The sequence below is a fragment of the Papaver somniferum genome, chromosome 6 (genome assembly GCF_003573695.1).
Source record: "Papaver somniferum cultivar HN1 chromosome 6, ASM357369v1, whole genome shotgun sequence".
NCBI lineage: Eukaryota > Viridiplantae > Streptophyta > Magnoliopsida > Ranunculales > Papaveraceae > Papaver > Papaver somniferum.
Window position 1 is genome coordinate 140606549 of NC_039363.1, and position 23149 is coordinate 140629697.

A 23149-nucleotide genomic window follows, 5' to 3' on the forward strand; every position below is an offset into this window, starting at 1 on the left:
CCCCCCCCCCCCCCCCCCCCCCCCTTTGTGACACTTTGACAACTAAAACTCACTGCTCTTCGTGGGAATGATCCTTACTTCCATTATATTATCAGTTAATTGTGTGGAAATAAGATTATTAATTTGATTGCGCACTTACGACAACCATCACTCTCCCATTTAAGTCATTCCCGAAAGAACGACAACGCGAACTTTATTCTAATCACAAGAGAAGAATTTTCTTGAACTTTAAATTTATTAACCACTTACGAACAAAATAAATTTGTATCCAATATTTTTCTCTCTTCTCGCCAGTTCGAACAAAGAAGTTAAGAATACCAATTTTAGTGTTAGAGGCACTAAGATACAATATCTTCGTGAGAAAAATCATCAACACAAACTATTTTCTACACCAGTTATGAACAAGAGAACAATTAGTGCTATATGACTCAACATAAGAATTATAATTTCTCTAGCCATGTACGAACGTAGAGATTAAAGTTCACCACTTATTCCCTGGTGGAGACATAATCAGGAAGTAAGTCGATCCCTAAAGAACATCTTGCGGAATCTTGTAGCAGTTTATTCACAAAATGTGTGATCGTGGAGAGATCAAAAACTGTCATTTTCAAAATAGTTTACTCCTCTTTTGCATGAGTGAAAGAGCTTAACCTATGAGAAAATATGAGATATGTGTTCTAATCACCAAATAATGATAGCAAAAAACGAATCTCACAAAATAAGCAATACATATATATAACCATGAAAATTAGGTATTGCAAGTCATCTTCCAAAATAAATTTAATTAATAAACTTTAACTATGCATGATGATAATCGTTGGAATAGCTAACGTAACACATAAAAACTACTCCAAAAACTAGTGTTCCTCCTTAAACAATAAGAACAGAGTTCCTACAAGGATTTAACTAGTAAAAATATAAAATAGATAAGAAAAGCATTTAGATATAATCTTTTACCAGATCTCTCAGAGACGCAAGATTTTCTGAAGTCTTCACTAAGTCTGATTTCAGAAGATCAATATTTTTCTTAGCTGCAGCAAGCTGATCAAACACCACTTTGAAATCTCTCATCAAGTTTCCAACAAGATCAGCGGACATCAGAAAAGGTTTGGAATTCCTATGTTCGGGAGCAAATAAGCAAGATATGCTAAAGGGATAATCATAAGACCCAATAACTTCTTCAATACCATCTTTTCGACTCTCTTTTTCTCCTTCTTGTACACAATTCTTAGATCTAGATGTATCCATGTATTTTAAGATTGAGAGACAAAAATTATATAATATACGTTGAAATAAATTTCAAGGCATATTTATAGAGAATAAGTGTCCTTGACTAAATAGCTTCGTGGTCAACAAGGAAATTGTTCCATGACAAGAAACTTGTATAGCAAGACAGGTTAACGTACTTAGACCCATAGGTCACGGTTCGTGACTGGGTGGTAGGAATATTAAAAAAAAACCATCTACCAAGAAGAATTTGTTAAGTGAAAAACTCATAGAAGATCTCATCAGTTTCTCAGTATAATATGATTTAAATTGTATACATCCTTCTAATATTTGTCACAACAAAACTTCTCCATACTATGCATTCTCTAAAACTAGAGAATGCACAAGACAAAAGAATAAAGTCACCAGAAGTGGATAAGCAAGTTGGTTATCCACAACTAAATTCTTGGCTTTAATATTAAGTTCAGTACCCAAACTCTTAGCACTAGAATCTGAGAGAGGTGAAGAAAGATTACCTAAAGCAATATCACACTTTGCTCTTTTTATGCCACGTCTCAATCTGTTAATGGAATATTTAAGAATATAGATTCTTTCGTCAAGATCAATATGACTTTCTTCTCCAAAACCAATGAGTATGTGAGCAAGAAAGGCTCTACACAGTTGTTATATATAACACCGGCATTTGGTACCTTGGCCGGACCTTGAACATAGGTAACACATTGTAGCGATCTGAGCAAGGAATTTTTTCAAGTTGCATACTATCACTTATCTCTAATTTTGGAAACTCTTTTTTTTTTTCTCAAGCTCTTGTATACAAATTGAAAGATGCACGCGGATTAGAAACCCCTTCTTTTTTCTTATCTTTTACTTATTTTAGAACTGAGTAAATTTTGGAAATTTAAACATATATAAAATATCAGCCTGCATTGGTTTGGTTTCCAAATAGTACTTCTACTAATCATGTTAGTTTTGGTCAGCTGAGAAGAAAAAGAAAAAAAAATTAATGAAAGATAAATGATATCATCATCATACTATATTGGAGGTAGTGTAGTCTCGATGTTAAGGTTACATAATAATAAGATTTTTATGAGATCTCGTAGTAGAGAAGTTCGTATAAGAACTTGTGACTTAACATATGAAATTATCGACCAAAAAGTAGTTAAAGAAGAAAACTGTGTTGCAAGATATCCTCGGTCAGAAGGTAAGTGTTTTTTTCCTATAAATTTTTATATTGTTGTCTCTCTAGTCTTTGCTACTCCTTGATACCACATTTAAGCAATTTTACAATATGGTGGTTCTCTATAATCTTTTTCAAAGATTTCTTCTTCTTTTTTTTAAAAAAGAAAAAAACATAAAAGAAAAGAAAATTTTATGTAAACTGTAATAGTTTGTTTGTCTACAAATTTATATTCTTTTTTGATATATGTTTTTAGAATAAACAAAAAGATGAAATCGGTTACAGAATTATTATTTTTTTATCCGGGGGGAAATAGTCAATGGTCAAACTCCAAATCCAAACACTAAATTAAGGACCGAAATATTGATATTCTTCTCTTTTATTTTTTATTACTTTCGCATATGCTCGTGTTTCGACGAATTATACAGGAATATTATTCTAACTATTTCTTTTATATCCATACAGGAGACAAACAAGGAAAGAAAATTCATACGTGCAGTAATTTATCATTGGAGCAACAGAGAATGCTAATATTAGAAAATTACTGCATCTATAAATTTTCTTTCTTTGTTTGACCCCTGTATGGATACAAAAAAAAAATCCAAACCATCTGTGTACGCCCAACAACTTGATTCAGTCATGGTATGACTAAAAATAATTCTGAGTCAGGTATCTGACTCATAGCATAAACAAACAAACAAACAAACACTGTCCAAAAAGTCCTCTGCACCAAAATCTAATCTCAAAAGGGTCTATGAAGAAATGGGTAAAAGATATTTGAATTCCTCTCCACCTCTCAATCTCTCCACATCTATTGTCGATAGCTGTAGATATTACAACTCTTGTTTTCTTCCTCCATTTCAAAGAAATTGTAGAAAAAACCTCCTTTTACACTTCTTTTCTTCCTCACCACTTCAAACATTTGATTCAATTCACTCCACGTAACACCACCAAAATCAAAATTCACAGGAAACCCACAAAATTAATCAGATAAATAGCAAAACTAAACCTAGATTTCATTAGAGAAGGAAGAAAGAAAAAATGGGTTCAACAAGTAATAATCTTCTGCTTTCTTCAACTTTCTTTAGTACTCAACTTCTCCATTCACCACCAACTCCAAAAACAACCAATTCTTCTTTCCCTCTATCCTTCTTATCTAAAAGAAAAACCCTAACTTTAAAATCCATTCTTAACAAAGAACCATCTAAAGCTAATTTAGCTGCTGCTGGTGCTGCATTCATTTTCAGCACTGTTTTACAAAATGGTCAATTAGCTTTAGCCATTGATGCACCACCTCCTGTGATTCAAGTTGAAGCTGCAAAACCCACTACTTCAAATGCGTCCCTAGAAAATATTCTTGCTACTGCGCCTAAACCACAAACACAATCTGATTTACCAGAAGGTTCTCAATGGAGATACAGTGAATTTCTTAATGCAGTGAAGAAAGGGAAAGTTGAGAGAGTTAGGTTCAATAAAGAAGGTGGATTTCTTCAGCTTACAGCTGTTAATGGAGTCAAGGCCACAGTTACTGTGCCTAATGACCCAGACCTTATTGATATATTGGCTATGAATGGTGTTGATATCTCTGTTTCTGAGGGTGATTCTAATAATGGAGGGCTCTTCAGTATCATTGGTAATTGAAAATCTCTTCCTTTATTAATTTTCTGTAATTTTCTTGATTATTCAGTATAATTTTTTGCTTTAGTAGTACTCCACGAATTGAATGTGCAGTTGGTACTACTTGGTAAGTGAAATGTTATCAGTATTGGGGTTCATACTTAGTTTTTGACAAATTGTTTGGGTGAGGTTATTTGATGCTGACACTTAGTATTGTTGTAGGTAATCTGTTCTTCCCATTGCTGGCTTTAACTGGACTGTACTTCCTGTTCCGGAGAGGTCAGGGAGGAGCCGGTGGCCCAGGAGGTTTAGGGGGTCCAATGGAATTTGGAAAATCAAAATCCAAATTTCAGGAGGTTCCTGAAACTGGAGTCACATTTGCCGATGTTGCTGGGGCTGACCAGGCAAAATTGGAGTTGCAAGAAGTTGTTGATTTCTTGAAGAATCCTGATAAATACACTGCCCTAGGAGCTAAAATTCCAAAGGGTTGTTTGTTGGTTGGACCTCCTGGAACTGGTAAGACCCTTTTGGCCAAGGCAGTATCTGGAGAGGCTGGTGTGCCATTTTTCTCATGTGCTGCATCAGAATTTGTTGAATTGTTTGTGGGTGTTGGAGCTTCGAGAGTTAGAGATTTGTTTGAGAAAGCAAAAGCCAAGGCTCCATGTATTGTATTTATAGATGAGATTGATGCTGTGGGAAGGCAGCGTGGAACTGGTATGGGAGGTGGGAATGATGAGAGAGAACAGACAATTAATCAGCTTTTGACAGAGATGGACGGATTTTCAGGGAACAATGGTGTGATCATTTTGGCCGCAACAAACAGACCAGATGTTCTTGATGCAGCATTGTTAAGGCCTGGGAGGTTCGATCGACAGGTTACGGTGGACAGGCCTGATGTTGCTGGTCGAGTAAAGATCCTCGAGGTACTTTCAAAACCATCTATCTATAATCTTTTACACCTGCTGCTCTATGCTTTCGTTAAATATACACTCTTTGTTGAAAACTATCTTGCCACCTTCTCACATCAACCCCTCACCGAGTCATATGTGATGATTAATAATGAGTGAAACTAGCAGATCTCAGAACTTTGCATATTCCAGTACAGTTTGTTATGCGAGGAATCGTGTGCCAAAAGTGAAACTAAATTGATTGAATGCATTTTTGTGAATTATGATCTCTAACGACGTCCACCTATGTATTTATGAGATTGAAATAGTAGAGATTTTGAAGAATGCTTATATGAAAAAGTACAATCAGTGGGTCTTTGGAGCATGCATCCATCATAAGGCCTAAACCTTGTTCTAGTAAAGCCCAATTCTTTTCTCAACTTCTTTCATTGTTCATTGTTCTGAGGTTATAATGCTTTTTCTCATGATAGGTGCATTCTCGAGGAAAAGCACTAGCGAAGGATGTGGACTTTGATAAGATTGCACGAAGAACACCTGGATTCACTGGAGCTGATTTGCAAAACCTAATGAATGAAGCAGCCATTTTTGCAGCTAGACGTGACCTCAAGGAGATAAGTAAGGATGAGATTTCCGATGCCTTGGAAAGGATCATCGCTGGACCCGAGAAGAAAAATGCAGTTGTTTCAGAAGACAAGAAGAAACTAGTAGCTTATCATGGTAGTAACTACTATCCGTCCTTCCTTTCATGTAGTTGCAGTTCATATATCTTTAAACAAGATTTTGCATAGTCATTTACTCATCCTATTAACCTATATTTAAATTGGAAACAGAGGCTGGTCATGCTCTTGTTGGTGCACTCATGCCTGATTATGACGCTGTCGCCAAGATATCCATCATTCCTCGTGGCCAAGCTGGTGGTTTGACTTTCTTTGCTCCGAGTGAAGAGAGACTAGAATCTGGGTTGTACAGCAGAAGCTACTTGGAGAATCAAATGGCTGTTGCTTTAGGTGGCAGGTTTGTTAACAAAGCTCTTCTCTTCTTATTTTAGCTGCCACTTTGAAAATGCATAGGTGGATTCTCGCTGATCTAAAATCCATAGCGAGTTAATGCATTGAGTACGGTAATGACAGTTCAGGAAGCAAGAAATGAAGTGTGTCCATCTAATTTTTATTTGTCTTTTCATTTCTTGCTGTCACAAACTTACAGGGTGGCTGAAGAGGTGATATTTGGCAAAGAAGGTGTTACTACTGGAGCGTCAAGCGACTTCATGCAGGTTTCTAACGTGGCAAGGCAGATGGTTGAGAGATTTGGGTTCAGCAAAAAGATAGGGCAGATTGCCATTGGTGGAGGTGGAGGAAATACCTTCTTGGGTCAGCAAGTAAGCAAATACTCCAACTTTGCAACTGCTAGTCTAAAAAAAGGAAAAAAAACAAATAAACCTATGAAGTTGCTTATCTTTTCCTTTTTCGTACTATTACTGTTATACCATACAATACTTTGCAGACTATTAGAGCTTTTACCTTGCTTGTCACTCCTTCCCCATATGTTCTGTTAAAGATTACTAAACAATGTGATCAATCTTCAATTTTTCAGATGTCAACCCAAAAGGATTACTCAATGGCAACAGCTGATATTGTGGACTCAGAAGTCAGGGAGTTGGTGGACAAGGCATACGCCAGGGCCTCACTTCTCATCGAAACACACATTGACATTCTCCACAGCCTCGCTCAGCTTCTAATTGAGAAGGAAACTGTGGATGGGGAGGAGTTCATGAGCCTTTTCATTGATGGGCAGGCTGAACTATATGTTGGCTGAACAGTTACTAATTAAGATTTAATGTATAAAATCGTACAAATGTTGAACTCTGATATATTTTTATCTCATCAAATGGAGAAAAGAAAAAAAAAAAGGAAAACACATACATTTACTGTTAACAAGAACTAATGTCTCCCTCACTCTCCCTATATTACAATTTTTCTGTGATTATACATAACAACATGGTTTCTGTTTACAACATTGGATGATGATGGTGGTTGGTGGCTTCACTATCTACCATGCCGTTGCCTCTTTTCTTCAAGGCCGGCAGCTTCGTTCAACATGTCGGCAGCGTCCTTGTGCATTTCCAGCTTAGAAAGGGCAACTGACTGCATGTAAAAAGCTGTGGGCCAATCTGGGTAAACACATTGGGCTTGCATTGCGTCTCGGAGAGCAGCATCTGGCTGGTCATTGAGGAGATAGCATAGACTACGCCTTGCATATACTGTCGGAGAAACCATGGTGCCTACATCTATGAACTGTACATACACACCATGAGAACAAATAAAAATTGAGAACCTTTTGCATATCAACCCTCTACTATAGTGTCTACCAAAAAACTTCTAGTAGGTAAAGTGCCACTCATTTTCCACAAGCATGAAACTAGATATAATACTAGCGAAGCTCAAAAATAGTATCAATCAGCTACCAGCCATATGCCTCATATCATTAAGAACAAGAAACGAGTTAAGAACTAGCAAGCCTTGTAAACAAGTCAAAAATAATATCAATCAGATGACATTTTTCATTTCCAAAACATAACCAGTCTAAGACTAGACTCAGAGATATTGTAGCATATAAATAGAAGACTGAATTTCTTAATGAAAAGGAAAGAAAGAAGAAATTACCTGAGAGTAACAACTAATGGCAGCTTTAAAATCTGTATCACGAAAGGCAAAGTCCCCCCGCTTCCTTGCCTCCAGCATATCTCTCATTTGCTGTGTCCACTCTTGGAAGGATAACTGATGAAAAAAAGCACATTGCAATCAATCTCAGCCAAGAATACACCTAGGACGATTCACTCTCATATACCCCTTTAGAAAAAGGTTTAATTACCTCATTGGTTCCTTCATCGTCTCTGTAATGGGTTGTCACCAAAATCTTATGGATAGCAGTGAGATCCCTCCTTTGACATGCCTCACCCATTGGTGATAAGGGTCGCTGAGGCGTAGAAGGTGTTTCCTCATGTTTCGGAATGCCCAGCATTACATGAGATGGAACCTACATGGCCAGAATTTTGGTGATTTAACATTTTGCAACCACTTGTCAACAACGAAAACAATTTCACTAACATGTGTACATCATAATATTGTCCACCCAGGTCCCAGGGACTTAATTAGAGGTTCTAGAACTGGATCTATACGTTAGCCACAATTGCTCGCAACAGATAACTATCAAGTAAAACATGCTCAGTCTGGTAGGTACAACAAGAAAGAAAAAAGTAAGAACTTACATCAGCTTTGGACTGCAATGGTGAAAGTGTATCAATAAGCTTCTTGAGATCGGGCCTCTCCCCAGGTTCATTTTGCAAACATTGAGAAGCAAGTTCAATAACCACAGTTGCCTCTTCTGTTGAGAATTTCCCATCTAAATGTGAATCCATCAAGATAAGGATGTTCTTGCCCCGAATCATATCAAGAGCCTGTATAAAGCACATAGAAAGAGAAAAGAAATGAGGAAGAGAACTACATTGTTTTTCGAACTAGATCTAAGTAATAGATGGAACTAGAGATTGGTCGTCATGTAAACCCAAAGGAAGAGCAACAGCTACTTATATCAGAAAACTCAATATTTTGAGGTAAATTTTAATCAATATAGGTTAATCTAAACTGAGCTACTAATCATAAAGAAACACTGAAGTAGTTGCACAACTCTGGGCACAGTATAACAATCCAAAAATAAAACCTTACATGACTTGGAGGAATGTGCTTTCCACTAAGAAGATCCAAGAGAATAGTGCCGACACTGAAGATAACACTTTCAGAAGTGACCCTTCCTGTTTTATGACAATCACAAGGATGAGTTAAACCTACTTCATGATATCCAATTATACAAACTTATTAGAAATTAGTTCACACCATATATGGAACTGTTCAATACAACTCGTAGGTCACGCATGGCGGAAACGTGGTGCATCCTTCCAAAACATTTCCTTATCAAGTTCAACCCCCAATTAAACATGTATGTAAACCAAACTAGGAATATAGCACGCGGGAGTAAGTGGCTTGTACTTCAAAATTAAGAATATCGCAGGATCACTTTCAGGATAAGCAATGGATGGGGCATGGAGATTCAGCCAGGGAGAAGGATGATAGAAAATAACACAAAATATAACGCAAAAAATACGTAAAGCAGGAGTACAGAGAATAACTACCATTTCTTAGATACTCTGGAGGCGTGTAAGCCAGATTTGTGCTGTAACTCTTTCCATCACTGCTATTTTTCATTAGCCCAAAACAGGAGAGGCGTGGATCACCATTCTACAAGCAGAAATAGAATGACCCTAATGCATCACTAGAGTGCTAAAAGACAGCATACAGATTTATTTTTTTAAGTGATTGCTGGCAGCAATATGTAGAAGACCTCATAATATAGATAAAATTGAATACCTCATCAAAGAGAACCCTATAACCATTCAAGTCATGGTACAAAGCTCGGCCTTTAGTACTGCAATAATCTAATGATTCAGCAATATGCAGAGCAACTCTTAAACGCATAGCCCATTCAATTGTTTGATGTTCCCCTATCAAGAGTGAAGAAAACAGGATCTAGTGTCAAATAAACCAGAAGAAAATAATCATTTCTCGCAGTCATACATATATGGAAACAAAATTACATAAACAAAAGCAATAACATTATTTCAACAATCTAAAACAACCGAATGGTTCGGAATATGTTGTTAGTCTATAATGAGCATTAATGGAAACTCAGTAAACCTATATAGTTAACACAAGCACTCTAGTTCTTGAATGTAGTATAACCTAGTTAAAGGATACCCTAGAAGTATCACTATTTAGCTCTAACTAATGAATTCCACACCATGATTTCATTTCGTAGTCACCAAACATAAACCTAACTCTATGAATAACTAAGTAATCACATAAACATCATGAAAACGGGGATTAAAGGTTCCATACACATACAGTGGAATAGATGTTTAGCTAAGGTATCATTGTGCATGTATTCAGCAACAAGAAGTCTCTCATCACCATCACAGCAATACCCAATCAAATTGGCAAGCTTAGAATCCCTCAACTTTCCAACTCCTCCAGCTTCCACCTAAAAGAAAACACCAATTCACCAACAATCAAATTCAAAACCCTAGACTAATTTTCGAATTCAATAAAAGAAAGATAAACAAGAATTAATCACTTACAGCAAACTGCTTAGGATCAGGCCATGCAGTTTTAGAGAATTTCTTAACAGCAATCCAGCGACCATTCTGAAGACGACCTTTGAAGACAACATTAGGTGCTTTATCACCACTTTCAGAAACAATGAATTCTGAACTGAAATTATTGGTTGCAGCTTTAAGGTCTGAAAGAGAGTATTCTGTAAAGGAAGGTGGTTCATCACCATCAACAATTGAATTAACAGGTGGTAGAGAAGAAGAATTAGGAGAGCTGTTTGTGGAGATAGGATGACGGTTGAATGGTGGCTGTTTATGATTTCCTTGTTGCGGTTGTTGTTGTTGTTGGTTTTGAGGTATCTTATCTTTCTTAGCACCTAATTCTGTAAACAATGAAGATTCACAACAACCCATGATGATGATAGGGTTCTTCTTCTTCTGGGTAAAATTAATCGAAAGAAACCATTGATGGCGTTGGAGAATTCTATTCGAGAGAGAAAGAGAGAAAAAGAGAATCAAAAAGATCTCTTTTCTCTTTCTCTCTCTGTATTTTGGCTCTGTGTATTTATTTTTCTGTCTGTCTATCTTTCTATCTAATAAAATTGAAAAATCTATCTGTATGAATGTCTGTGTGTTTTTCTATCCTGTTCTGTTTTTCTGTCTGAAAGGGAAGAAGAAAACAGATAAACAAGGAAAGAGAGGATCTAATGATGGATTGGTAATGCGGTTCATTTCATTTCCCCTTTTTTTCTTTCCTTTTTCTTTCTCGATTCCTTTTTGTCCGTGACACTCCCTCCGTTACTATTTAATAGGGTGTTTTTGGTTTTTAGAGAAATTTAAGAAAATTAAGAGAACTAATCGTTGAAAGTGGTTTTCATGACACTTGTTCGTAAAAAAAATAAAATGGAATGGTTTTCATGACACTTGTCAGCAAAAAAATAAATAAAGTGAAATGGTCCACATGACACTTGTCATCAAAAGAAGTTAAGAAAAAGTGATCCCAGCAAATTAAAGTAACATTTGACTTTTCAAATTAGGAAATCAGCTTATCTTTTTTGAAACATTTATTTATAAAAACGAGCCTATTAAAAAGGAACGGAGAGAGTATAATTTATAGAATTAATTCAATACAAAATGATTTTTGATCTTATATAATCATAAAGGACACATAATTATAACGAAATTACATTTATGTAATCTTTGATGGTCGACTATTCTTGCTTGCTAAACCCTTTTGTCTATTTTATTTTATGGATTTAGAGGTGGAGTTTGCCCATCAAGTTAGGTGGGCGGGAATTGTGATTAGAGATCAAGTATGCCATGCCCCAACAAAACAGGTAAAGTAAGAAGTAATATCCACATTATTTACCATGTTGTTAATGAGTATTACGTTGTTTCATACGATATTATTTTGAATCTTGTTTGGTTGCAGTTGGAAATGACGGTGACATTGTCAAATAGGTGGATCTTAGGCTGAGTGGAGTGGAGGAGGGGATGTATGGGTTGAGCAGTGTTGACACGTTACCAGGAGGAGAGAACTGAGTGGAGCGCTGAGGGGGGGAATTTTAGTATGGACGAGGATTGATTCCTCGTCCAAAAGTTTTTTATTTATTTAAAATACTAAAGGTGGGTCCAAAATCTGTTATTAATACTCCCCCAGTCCCTATTATATAGACAGAGAAGTTAAAATCTCGTACAATAAGAATTTGTTTGGTTTTCATAAATTTTCATGTTTTTTCCTGTTTTTACCCTTTGTCTTATTCTCAATACAATTTCCAATACAACATAAATAAGGTTATATGAGTCAAAAGGTATATTGGAATTAGAATTCCGCCTATTTAGTGGGACTAGAAAAATTCAATATTCCGCCTATATAATAGGGACGGAGGAAGTATATTTTATTAGATTTTTAATTATAATAAAAGACAAAGCGAGGATTGTTTCCTCGTTTTTCTCTTTTTTGGGGCGAGGATTGAAACCTCGTCCAATTTTAAATACCCGCTAACGTACCCTGGATTCGAGCAGAGAGAAATTCACTGTATTTGTATCGGGCCTTTAGCCACTGCAGCCTGTCACTATCGTCCCCATGTTTTCCTCCACTCCACTTAGCCTTATTACGAGCACACTAGGTCATGGTCTGTTTAGTACTACAAGCGTTACATTCTGTAAGGTTTAGTCCTATGAGTGTTAATCTAGCAGATAGATTAGCAGTCCACGTCAGCTGGAGCAACCTCCTAAATCTAATGGCGGTGCTAACCTAGCAGCTAGTCGCTGAATAGAACAACGTTGAACGCTGAATAGTTCAGCGCCTACCTGAACGCTGCACAGAACAACGTTTGACTCAGTCAACTGAGTTGACAGCACCACACCATTCAACGCCCATAAAAATCGATACCTTCACAGAAGATCGATCTTCTTCCCCACTTTCACTTCTTGCTCGTTTCTCCCCTATTTCTCCCGAAAATGCACGTCCAAATTCAAGAGTTCTAGAAATTTTTTTCCAAATTCCTTCTGTGGGTTTGTTCTACATCGAATTTGTGATCGATTGAAGGTGGTTTGGTGTGATTCCATCCACGAAATCATTCGAGTTAAGAAATTCAAGTTTTAGGTTTTAAGTTGTTTATGATTTTTGATTTTTGGTGCGATTTTATTCAAACTGATGATTCATCTTTCATGTTTAGATGATGTAGATGATATGTGTATGATTTAATTTGATTATTTGTGATGAATTATTTTTTTGGGATTTAATTTGATTATGTTTTTTTTGTGGGGGATTCCATCAACAACTATATTTTTAGGCTACCCTATAAATAGAGAACTATTTCTCCTTCATCCCTCACACCAAAATCAATTGATTTTCTTCTTCTTCTTCTTCACATGATTTTGTTCATACAAAATTATGGCACATTTTAGTACAAAAGAGGATGAGGCACTAATTTATTGTTGGGTTATAATAAGCGATGATCCGATTAAAGGAAAAGATCAAAAAGGTCCAATATTTTGGAAGAAGATTATTGAAGAGTACCTTAAAAGATTTCCTACTGGTACCGAAAGGGATAAAAATTCATTGCAAATCAAGGTGTAACATGTTGACATCTGAAGTGAGAAGATATATTACACACGTTAGGCTTTACTTCTGAAACAGACCTACGGGATTGACAATCCAGGATTATGTAAGTACTCGAAGAAAAAAAATTAATGTTTTTTTTTCTTTCTATTTTGATTTCTTTCTTTCTTTCTCTAAATTTTTTCTTTCATTATTTCTCTAATACATTATTTCCCAGTATTATCATGGAAAAAAGAATTACGAAGAAGAATTTAAGAGGTTTTGGAAACATGAATCGGTTTTCCAGATTTTGAAGACCTATCAACCCGACTACAAACCTGAGATGAATAATGATGATGGAGTTGGTACTTCCGCCCAACCTACTCAAGACAGTCAACATACACAAGGCAATGAAGCTGAAACTTCCGCTCCGGTATCTATGGATGAAGATTTGGAGGATATGACAGTGTTTGGTAGCTCATCATCTATCCATAATTCTGAAACCTCAGACATATCTCATAGAAGACGTTTTTTCAAACAAACAGATGATGTTAGAAGTGCATGAAGAGATAATGCAAAGAAACAGGCTCGTGATGCTAAAGCATCGTAGAGAGCAGATGACAAAATGGATAAGCTTATCCAACTTCTTGAAAAAACCAAGAACAAAAAGTTTCCAAGTATAAAACAGAAGAAAAGTACCTCAAAAAGCACATGGAAAACTCAAAAATCTTGGCACAAACACAACTGAAAAGACGAGGGTACCCAAATATACCTCAAACTAAAACTTTTCCACCTATAAGTCCTTTCTCCGAAAGTGATTGTCTATGGACTGAGTCGAGACAATACAACAAATCGGTTCACACTTCGTTTGATCGTTTATGGATACGAGATCGAGACAATACAACAACGAAGTATGTTTACTTGATGGTTCAGACTTAACCAAACACAATAGGATTACTTATCAAGTAAATAGGAACTAACGTTTGTGTAATTTACTTTAAATTATAATAACAACAATTATAATTGCGGAAAATAAAAGTAAAATGACACGACAGAATTTTTTTAACGAGGAAACCACAAATGCAGAAAAATCCCGGGACCTTGTCCAGAATTGAATACTCTCAGGATTAAGCCGTTATACAAAATCAAACCAACTTCGTATAGTTGAGACCAAGCAACTAAACCTATAGTTCATCTAGTTTCGTCTGTATTCCCACGCCTCCGACCTGTAATAACTCACGTACTTGGAACAATTCCTTTGGTTCGCATTCTAAACAGTAAAGGAACAACACATTTGTTTGGTATCAACTCTTTTCAACCAGGTGATGTGAGTTCGACAAAAGGCTCTTCTGTTTATCTCAATAAACTCCTTTGTCAGGTTCTTAGATCTATCTTATTATCAACTACCAAAGTAATTGTTAAGATTTTGCAATCAATACTTTTAATCACAAAGAATTGTATTGATTCCGATCTACACAACTAATAAGTCTAATCTACCACAAGGATAAACCGATTATTGTTGGATCCTCTTTTACCGAAACAAGTATTGTGCACACCAAAGATTATGAACCCAAATCAGAAATCTTCAAAGTCTTCTTTTTCTTCAAATCTTCTTAGATTTTCAATAAACACATGCACACAATCAACTTGAATCTCTCGTGATCAATCACGCACAGAACGGAGTCTGTTAACAATGGATTATCACAAGACGTCTTTAGATCTACAAACAATCTAAAGATCCCCATCGAAACTTCGATCTATTTTGAGTGAATCTTATATCAGAAGAGAAGATTCTCAAGCATAAACAAACTAGGTGCAATCAAAGTTCAACCACCGTTAGTCAATCAAATCAATCGAAAACAAAAGATAAACCGGAATTATCTAGTTTCCCACCAACGGTACTAATAGAGCTTCTCAATCCCAAAGAAATCTTTAAACTGGGTGGTCGTAAGAGATCTCGCCTAATTAGGTTACTCTCCTCTCCGAATAGGCGGCTTCACCAGTAGCATCACAACTGAGATAGTGTTGCTGTCTCTGAGGATTAGTTTGCTCGAAATGTATTTATAGACCAAGGAAGTTTGGACACCAAGGAATTTCCAAAACCGAAAATATTCTCAAGATATGCAATATATTCCAAATTCAGTTTCCATAATTCCTGGAAATGCTTTGTCCAAATAATGACCGAAAATCTCTTAGAAAATCTCCAACTAGCAAATGCACATTACTAATTTTCATTTTCTAAAAATAAAATTAAAAACCTTAAATAAAAGATTCTCAATTTATTTTATTCGATCCGGGATTTTCTTCCTTTAGCTATTAAGGAATAACTTAGGACAATTAAATATAAGCGTTACTGCACATGTTCAAAGTTTGTCGACGTATTTACTTTGTAAGTCCTATTTCATACTTATAATCTTGAAACTGATTTGCTACACTTCCAAACAAGTTTAGAATTGGTTCATCTGGCGTGATTGATCAAGAACACTCAATCACTAAACATGGGTTTCGCGGTTCTACCAAAACAAGTTTCGGTTTTACCTCCATGTAAGTACTTTGCATAGTCACACTAGTTACCAAAATTCGGTTGACTAGGTACTAGGATCGGTTCCCCACATATATATGGTATCTAACTTGTACTTGATGCACATGTCCATAGGATCGGTTCCCCTTTCTGCTAAAAACTTGTTGCACCTCATACAAGGATCGATTCCCCTTTGTGATAGGTTGCCCCTCTTACTAGGATCGGTTCCCTTTTACCCAGAGTCGGTCATACCAATAACACTAAATCGATCATACCATCTCAGGTGATTACTTAAGATCGATTTCACTAATAAAAGTCATACCAATACAAAAGTCAGGCCTTTGTGAATAGTTTTACCAAGAACATAAACAAGTCATGAGCGGTTATACTAATCACACATATTGGTATTTTAAAAGATATGCAACGAATAACAATACCAATAATGCATGGCGATTTCTATTTTGATTCACAAAACAAGTTCATGAATTTACTTCCTTAAAAGAAATGTAAAACATTGTTTCCTATGATGAAATCTTCACGTTATACCCATACATAATCACAATAGCATTAAAAAAATAATGGCGATGTCTTATCTACAAAGTTTAATGGTTAAGCAATAAACCTCGTATTGTATTCCTTAATACTATGTCTAACTAGAGTATAATCATTCATGCTTTGCAGTTTTGTTTTTAATATGCACGACTTGAAAGATACGTTAAGGAATGAAACAGTTCAAGTCAAATATCACTAACCACAAGTGGAAGGAGGATGTTGTTGTTGTAGCTCCTTACTTCTTCACTTCTTCAAGTCTTCGCAATACTTGTAATGTCTCATATCCTAATAATTTCAAGCTAACCTATACAAACTTGACTCTAGTACATGATCAAGCGACTCTTAAAATGAGTTTTGGCTCACTAAAATATGACAACCAAACTTGGCATACCAACGCTTGGTGGGTTCAACCGAGTTATGCTCTAACAACAACAAAGGGAAGCTGACTTGAAGATCCTACGCCAAAAATTGAATGAAGTAGATGAATGGGAGAAACCCTCTACATACTATGGAAGAACGAGATTTTGGTCTGTATTGGATTACCACCTATCCCCTCAATTAAAGTGATATATTAGTAATAATTTAAGTTAATTAAAAGTTTATTTTTAATTAAGTTATTTAGAAGTAGGGTTTCAATTTCAATACTTTTTTATTTTTTAAGTTATTTAAGTTATTTTAATTTCAATGTAATTTTTGAATTTCTTCAAAAAAACATTTTAACCTTGTTTTGCAATGTAGAGAAAGATATTTCCCTTATTTTGGTAAATATTCAAATTTTGAAACAAACAACCATTGGAACAAATTGTCAAACATTTCACGATTTAAAATTTGAAAACATAGTCATTGGTGATGTAAACTAGGAGTAGGAAGAAAAAAAAGGGAATATATAAAATTCAGAATTTGAAAAAAATAGTCGTTGTGGTGTAAAATTGGTGTAGGGAAAAAAAAAGGTCAAGCGATGTATTGTGCAGCTCTGAGACGGAGCGCTGCATGGAACAACGCCTGGGGTCTGGTGCTGAATAGTTCAACGCAGATGCATGGAATATTTTTTCAGCGCAGATGCCATGGAATATTTTTTCAGCGCTGAACAATTCAACGCTTCAATCTCACTGCTAGTTGAACTGCGAGCACATGCTAGGAGAGAGAACTAGTGTTAATAAATAGACGACACTTTTTTTTAACTGCAATACGTTTTTACTAATCTAGCAACTCAATCCATCCCATAGGACTTAGTCTTAGTACCTAAACACATTTTCAATGATTCTTCATCTTTCTTTTTCTTTATATTTTCTGTTCATTCTCGACCTTCAAATGGTGGTCCTCAATAAGCTGATTTGAATGATGCTTCCTTCGGATTTTTTTTTTGTGGAGATTGATAATAAATGGTCTGGATGTTGGTAGTAAAATGAGGAAGTTTATAAAAGGTATCAATGTAGATTGCAGATTAATTCATAAAGCCTTTGAATCTGAAAACCATATATTTCTTCACTGCCAAGTCGCGCAAGCCATACTCTTTACCTTTCCAATAAGTCTCAGATTTGGTGAATCTCCAGCTACCTCTATATTTGATTAAATTTCTAGTTGGATATCCGAAAATGGTGATTACACTTCTTTAAAAATTGGAGGATGTTTATTCTGGGATATATGGAAATTGAGGAACAATATCCTTTTCAATGGCGGTACCATAAACATTCAATCTGTTATCCGAGAAGATCTTTACTGGTGCTAGAGCATTGCTCGTTGAGCTCGCCAAGCGTTGGTATGTCAAGGTTGGTTGTCATATTTTAGTATCAAAACTCAAGAGTCGTTTGATTAGAACTACTAGGTCAACTTCGTTAGGTTAGACTAGGAAGTCTAGAAATACTGAGACATACAAGTATTACTCTGAAGACCTGAAGATTCTGAAGACGTATCGACATCAGCGAAGACGTCATCCTTGACTTGACTTGTTTTCTTTTCTATATCTTTACTTTCAATTCGTTTTGATTGACAACATTACATGCGAAAGTCATATTCTTGAAACTCTAGTGTAAGAGACTTGATAATTTTGTTATAATCAAAGTCGTAACATGCGATGTGGAGTTTGCCCATCCAGTCAGGTGGGGATTGTGATTAGAGATCAAGTATTCCATGCCGCAATAAAACACGTAAAGTAAGAAGTAATATCTACATTATTTATCATGTTGTTTATAGTTCAGGACAATGAGTACTAGTGTATTACGTTGTTTCATACGAAATGATTTTGAATTCTTTTTTGGGTTTTAGTTGGACATGATGGTGACATTGTCAAATAGGTGGATCTTATTACTAGCATACTAGTTCGTGGTCTGTCTAGGACTCGAAGCATTACAGTTATTACCGAAACACAATTTTCAATGATTCTTCATCTTTTTATTTCTTTGTATTTTCTCAATAGGCTCAGCTGAATGGTGCTTCCTCCTAAAATTCAGATTTTTTTGTGGAGATTGATAATAAATGGTCTGGTTGTTGGTAGTAAAATGATGAAGTTTATAAAAGGTATCAATGCAGATTGCAGATTATGTCATAAAGTCGTTAAATCTGAAATCCATATATTTCTTCACTGCCAAGTCACGCAAGCCATGATTTTTACCTCTCCAATGAGTCTAAAAATTGGTGAGTCTCCAACTACCTCTATATTTGATTAAATTTCTAGTTGGGTAGCTGAAAATGGTGATTACAATAATCTTTTTAATGGCGGTACCATAAATATTCAGTCTGTTATAAGAGAAGCTCTTTACTAGTGTTAGAGCATTGCTCGGTTGAACACGCCAAGCGTTGGTATGTCAAGGTTGGTTGCCATATTTTAGTATCAAAAATCAAAATTCGTTTGACTGTAACTACTAAGGTCAACTTTGTTAGGTTAGACTAGGAAGTCTAGAAATGTTGGGACATACAAGTATTACTCTGAAGACCTGAATATTCTGAAGACGTATCGACATCAGAGAAGACGTCATCCTTTTACTTGAGGTTAGTAATACATTACTTGACTTGTTTCTATTTCTATATCGTTGCTTTCAAGTTGTTTTGGTTGAAAACATAACATGCAAAGTTATAATTTATGAAACTCTAGAGTAAGAGACTTGGTTATTTTATTTTGGTCAAAGTTTCAAGGAATATTATACAAATAGTTATAAATGCTTTGTATTGGTATATTATATTACAGAGTATAGTGCTTATCTTTTGAACTTTGTAATTGCGACATCGACATAATATTTTTAACTTGTTACTAGATTGTGTAGTGAACTTAGGGTTAATTTCATGCCTATAAAACAATTTTTAACTACATAAAATTAAGGAAGTATACTTTCGAAATGATTGGTAGTCCGGTTTTCATTGGTAGTCCGGTTTTCATTGAATGTTGGACTAATCCTAACATATATAGGTAATCAAGGTATAACCTATCCTTACTTATGTTCATGATAGAACCGATCCCTACTTATATTCGGAGCCAAGGTAGAACCGATCCCTGCCTACATTGGGAGTCATGGTAGAACCAATACCAATATGCAAAACCGATCTCTTTAGTCACATGCACTTTAGGGTTTGTGTGATTTTGGAAATTGCGTTTTCTAAATAGGGAAGTTCAAGATGTCGATATAATGAGTAATTTAAACATGTGCACAAATCTTATCTTTTATTGTTCAAAGATAATCCTTGATACTCAAGGTGAGATACCAAACCGAAATGTTTGCGAATCTTTTTGAAATTTTTGAATGTATGTGTTTTTGTTTTACAACAAGCAAAATATATCTTCGGAAGATATATTAGTTAAGTAACTTGTATGCTAGCTAAGAGCATCTCCAACAGTAGGTCAAAAAAATCCTACGTGGAGTTCATTTTAGCCTCCATTTATTGGGGTTTTCAAACAAAATCCTAAATGAGACCCTTTTCCTAAAACTCATCTCCAATAGTCAAGGTTGTGTTATATATTTTAAATTTGGATAAACATAAAAAGACCTTTTTTTAGCATGATTTTGTATTAAAATTAATTTTTTAATATAAAATTGATGACAAGGAATTAGGGGTCATTCTGAAGGTGTAGTTAAAACCTTCTTTAACACCTTCATATTTAGTATTTCATCCCTCCTAATTTGTAAGACCTAACTATTGGAGATGGTTTTATACTAAATGGGAGTCTAAAGTCCTATGTGTCATTCAAAAAAAATATCTCCACACTCTATTGGAGATGCTCTAGTGTTGTATCCATGATGGATTTTGATTGTACAGTTGGTTATAGGGTAGAATTAGACAAAATCGAATGAGGTACTTTATTGCGTATCTTGAGAATATTTTCGGTTATGGAAATTCCTTAGTGGACAAACTACCTTAGTCGATAAATAATGAAGTTTTTTTTTCTTACAAACTTATACTGAGGAAGGCACTTTGTTTTGTAGTCACAGATGTATCCGACTAGTAGTATTACTTGTAGTACTATCTTGGAGAGGAGAGTAACCTAATTAGGCGAAATCTCTTACGTCCACTAGTTTAAAGACTTCTTTGGGATCAAAGCGTCCACTAGTATTGTTGGTGGGAAACTAGAATTGCGTTGTTATTTTAGTTTTCAATTATTTATTTGATTTATTAACGGTTGTTAACCCTTGATTGCACCTAGTTTGATTATTCTTGAGAGCTTTCTCTTCTTAAATAAGGTCACTCAAACTAGATCAAGAGATTAGCTGTAGTTCAGATATGTCTTTAGATGTGACGTACGTAGACTTGTGAGCATCCATTGTTAACTCTGTTTTGTGCATGATCAATCATTAGTTGGAATCAAGTTTGTTATTGTGCAGGTACTGAAGAAGATTGAAGATTTGAAGACAAGAAGATTTCTTATTGGTTTCGTAAATTTGTGATTTGCTTTGTGCACAAACTTGATCGGCCGGGGTCCAACAAGATCTGGTTTATTTTTGATAGACTTGTTATTATCAGTCATATTTGAAAAGGCGGGGGCCTAACAACCACAACCAATATTTTGCTTAGCAATCTGTATGGACTAACTCCAATATACTTTAAAGAGAATCAACTAGACAGTCAGACTCAATCTTAAGAAAAGTATATCAAAGAGTTATATCTCAATTTCTTAATTAAATCTGCAATCAAACAAATAGGAATTTGAGACCCCGATTGAATATAAGAAATAACTTGGACGGTATCAAAAACCAATATCCAAGTGTCAATCAATTTAATCAACAACCAAAGGTTGGATTCACAATTAATTGAAATTACGCACAACCTGTGATATTTCAATTATATAAACAAATATAATGCGGAAAAGAAATAACACAGACACCAGAAGTTTTGTTAACGAGGAAACCGCAAATACAGAAAAACACCGGGACCTAGTCCAGATTTGAACACCACACTGTATTAAGCTGTTACAGACACTAGCCTACTCCAAGTTAACTTCGGAATGGAATGTAGTTGAACCCTAACCAATCTCACACAGATCAAGGTACAATTGCGCTCCTTACGTCTCTGAATCCCAACAGGACTTTACGTGGTAGGTTGGAAAACCTACAATAAAATATTGCAAGTGCACGGTGTCTAACCATAAGAACAATGGCAAGTACAAGTCGTTCCCACGAGGAGTTTGAAATACTACTACTAATTAATATCAAAACTAACTAATCGACAAGATGATGTTTGAACGATTTTCAGAAATTTGGAACAAAATGAAATAATAATAATTCAAACAGTAAACAAAATGAGAGAGGGTTATTAGGATTTTCGGTTTGCACCAATTAATTATGCAAATTCTACTAGTCATTAAAAATATATTCCATGCGTTTTCAAATATTGTTTCTCCGCTGTAATTTTCTTCTCTTCATGGGTAGTGATTTTAAAGCATTACCTATCAATCCTAAAGCATATCACGTCAAAGAACTTAACCAAAGCACGCCATATCAATTGAAAATCATAAATAATCAAGAAAATCACATGAACAATAAAATACCAAGCCATATGAAGAAAAACTACTAGTCATTCAAATCATTATTGAGTATATAAATGTAGAGTTTACACAATTAAATTGGTTTCTACCTAAACCCTAACATGACTCTAACTAGACATGGCTTTCTCAAAAGTCATAAACATATTAAAACCAAACTCTAGCTAATAAAAAATGAAGAATCGAAAACAAAACTTCAAAACCCTTCTCTACTTACAGCCATGTGGCCGGGCTCTCCTCTCAAATAGTCGACACCCCTTCTTATAACCTTCCCTTTATTTTATTTCATTAATCAAAGAATCAAAATAAATTATTCTATGAAAATATCTTGCATGCAAGTTGATTCGTCATCAGTATCTTTCCCCAAATAGTATTGCCAGCTCGTTCTTCCAATGAAATAATAATCTCTCCTTATTTCCAAAATCTCCCAAATGAAGAAAGAGTTACTTTGTTTCCAAAATAATCTCACGTGTAAATATTCCTCAATTAATTCTTCACATGGCAAATAAATTATCTTTCCCGGTGGAATATATTTGTAATAAAGTAAGAAAGATAAAATACTCCAATTTTCAGTTTGCATGTGTTAACCCCACTTTGATTTCAATTCATTTGCTGCGTTTGTGCCTCGCCTATGAAACAATTTTATGCTGCTGATATATATGGAGATACCAGGCCAGCTACATTTTGTCATTTTTTTCATTTTAGTTGCTGATATATGGAAATACCAACCAACCTCATTTCATCATTGTGGTTGCTGATATATGGAAATACGAGGCCAACCCCATTTCATAATTGTGGTTGCTGATACATGGAAATACCAAGCCAGCATAATAAGTGCTGCATATATATCGAAATACCAGGCCAGCATAATTGATCATTGTGGTTGCTGATACATGGAAATACCAGGCCAACCACATTTCATCATTGTGGTTGCTGATATATGGAAGTACCAGGCCAACCATATTTTTT

At 35.3% G+C, this 23149-nt stretch overlaps 2 protein-coding genes across 2 annotated transcripts; one reads left to right on the forward strand and one right to left on the reverse strand.

Annotated features, from left to right (window-relative positions):
- Positions 1 to 3209: 3209 nt before the first annotated feature.
- LOC113289556 (ATP-dependent zinc metalloprotease FTSH, chloroplastic-like) lies at positions 3210 to 6848 on the forward strand. The gene is made up of 6 exons (XM_026538840.1): positions 3210 to 4037; positions 4244 to 4944; positions 5400 to 5646; positions 5760 to 5943; positions 6136 to 6307; positions 6523 to 6848. The coding sequence occupies exons 1-6, from the start codon at positions 3446 to 3448 to the stop codon at positions 6742 to 6744; spliced, it is 2118 nt and encodes a 705-aa protein (XP_026394625.1). The 5' UTR covers positions 3210 to 3445; the 3' UTR covers positions 6745 to 6848.
- Positions 6753 to 10838, reverse strand: LOC113289557 (serine/threonine-protein kinase BSK1-like). Its single transcript, XM_026538842.1, has 9 exons — positions 10121 to 10838; positions 9888 to 10023; positions 9354 to 9487; positions 9119 to 9224; positions 8655 to 8740; positions 8198 to 8386; positions 7801 to 7965; positions 7593 to 7706; positions 6753 to 7223 (listed from the first exon to the last, which is right to left on the reverse strand). Exons 1-9 carry the CDS (start codon positions 10505 to 10507, stop codon positions 6975 to 6977), a joined length of 1566 nt encoding a protein of 521 aa, XP_026394627.1. The 5' UTR covers positions 10508 to 10838; the 3' UTR covers positions 6753 to 6974.
- Positions 10839 to 23149: the final 12311 nt, after the last annotated feature.